General features: G+C 28.2%; 1 protein-coding gene across 1 annotated transcript in view; it reads left to right on the top strand.

The window, feature by feature from the left end:
• Nucleotides 1,628–2,401, top strand: part of LOC107614482 (TPD1 protein homolog 1-like) — a 2,251-nt gene continuing 1,477 nt past the window's right edge. The window contains exon 1 of the mRNA XM_016316678.2: nt 1,628–2,309. Within this exon, the coding sequence (XP_016172164.1) occupies nt 2,216–2,309 (94 nt within the window). The 5' untranslated portion in view covers nt 1,628–2,215. The remainder of the gene's footprint in view (nt 2,310–2,401) is intronic.

Here is a 2,401-nt window from a genome sequence, read left to right as displayed (position 1 = left end):
TCCTTCATTAAATTTAAAAAATAAAAATATCTTATTTTATAATTACAATTACAAAAAAAATACATCAAAATTTAATCTTTAAATATTTATAATAAAAATATATATTTAATATTTAATTATTTTTGTCATATTTTAATACAATCTTTATCAATTACCCTAATAATAACAAGGTGGTGTAGTGTGGTATCTAGCTAGCATTACAAATGATTATCTTTAAGAATGATAATGAAGAGAATGATAATAATCATCATAATGAGTAATGATAATAGTAATCTATATGTATTCATTGATTGAGTATATAGTGTATGATTGTGAATGGCATTACCATATTTACCAGAGGGGACCACACGGTTTATAAGTAACCCCACGTGCGTGCGGTGCTTAGCTATACACAAATCTATAACATGCATACACCAATCTTCATCTTTTTCAAATTAATAATGCTGTCACCGTGATGTATACATTTATACATGTATACATGCATAAGCATATATGACTAAAGTAATAACCATTAACCCAACCCATTTCTAGTTTATTAGTAATATGATGATGATGATAAGTATTTCAAAAATTTAAAATTTAATATTGAGTAAAATCTCTTTTCAATTTCTGTGTTTTTTTCAATTTAGATAATCCGTACTTTAATGTATGAGTCTTTTTATAAAATTTTTTGATAAAAAGTGACAGAAAATATTTATATATGACGTTAACTTGTATGATTTAGTCTTTACTTATTTTATATAAATAATAATTATTTGATTAAAATTATTTATTATTATTTATACAATCATAAAAATAATATTACAAAAAGATGATAATTATTTAATTGAAATATTATTTTAATGATTATATAGAAGTTAAACAGTTTCAATTAAATTATTATCATTTAAGTAAGACTGATAAAAGTTAAATCGTATAAATTATGTCACACATAAATATTTTTTATCATCTTATAAAAATTTTTTACAAAAAGACTTATTTGCCTAATAAAAAAATAAATAAAAAACAGATTATCATTTTTCAACCATTAAAATGCAGATTATTTAAATTAAAAAAAATAGGAACGGAACAAATTTTACTCTTTAATATTTAGACTAAAAATAAGTTCACTAGAAGACCCGTAACCAATCACATTAGATTGAATCAACAACAAGTCTCAATGTTTGTTCTTCAATATAGTAGAGGGAAAAATAGAAGGACATTAACCCAAAATCATGTTGTTCAATCCAGTGCCCTTTTGTTTATTTACATTTTTAAGTAAACTATCATTTTAGTATCCAATTTAAAATATTTTAATTCAAATAAAATAATTTGAAATATTAAAAAAAATTAAAAAAAAAATATTTAAGAAAAAATATAGAAAATTAATAAAATATTTGTACAATATGTACAATGAAAGTTTAAGAATATATTAGAGATATAATTATTGTCTATTAGTGTTATCTTTTTTAATCAGCTGAAGTTTTTGAGATGAATAGTATCATAATATGATATCAGAGCTTTAGATTTGAAAGGTCAAAAATTATTCTAAATAGTATAAATGATATTGTACAAATATTGCATTGAGTAACACGACTAAACATTTAAACCCTACAGTGATAGAGTGGTAGAGGTAGAGGCAGTAATGCAGTGTGTGTGGCGCGCGCTCTGTTTCTCATTATGCGTCTCTGTGGGGCCCTCTTCCCTAAATCTTGAACCCTCTCTGCCACCCTTGTCTCTTCGTCTCCTCTTCCTCCTCCTCCTTCTTCTTCTTCTTCTTTTTCTTTGTGCCTCCACTCCACCATTTCCTAACATAGCTGGCATGTTTCGCATTCAATCGATTCAGTTTCAATTTCAACGCTATCTCTCTATCTATCCATCTATACACAACACACCTTTTCTTTTCTTTTAACGTATCACCATAGCCCCGTGACTCACACATACATTATACATTCACCTTTTTCTTTCTAATCGACGCCTCATTCATACATCACATGTCCCTTTATAAATTATTATTTTATTTTCGTTATTATTAAATATATATAAATATCGCTCTCTTTTCATATATTTTTTTTCAAGTGCAGACTGCAGCAGAGTGAGGTCTCAGTCTCAGTCTTAGTCTCAGTCTATAGACGACGGTTTTCTTTTTTTTTTTATCCTCACTTTTTTCGGTGTCTCTGACTGAGTCAACTCGCTCCGATTCCACTCGCTGCTTTCGTCTTCTCCTTCTTCTTCAATGGAGTTTCGTTCGGTTAAACGGATCCTTCTCACGTTAGCGGTTTCCGTCTTCTCCTTCGCGACACTCGTTACTGTTCTTCGCCTCGTCAACGGTACGTGAACCTTCTACTTCTACGACCTTTTCTTTTACCTAAATCATCGCGCTTCTAAACCTAGCTTTCTTCATCGGTTTCGTTATTTAGTA

The sequence above is a fragment of the Arachis ipaensis genome, chromosome B08 (assembly GCF_000816755.2).
Source record: "Arachis ipaensis cultivar K30076 chromosome B08, Araip1.1, whole genome shotgun sequence".
NCBI lineage: Eukaryota > Viridiplantae > Streptophyta > Magnoliopsida > Fabales > Fabaceae > Arachis > Arachis ipaensis.
This window is presented reverse-complemented; position numbering and strand designations above follow the sequence as displayed.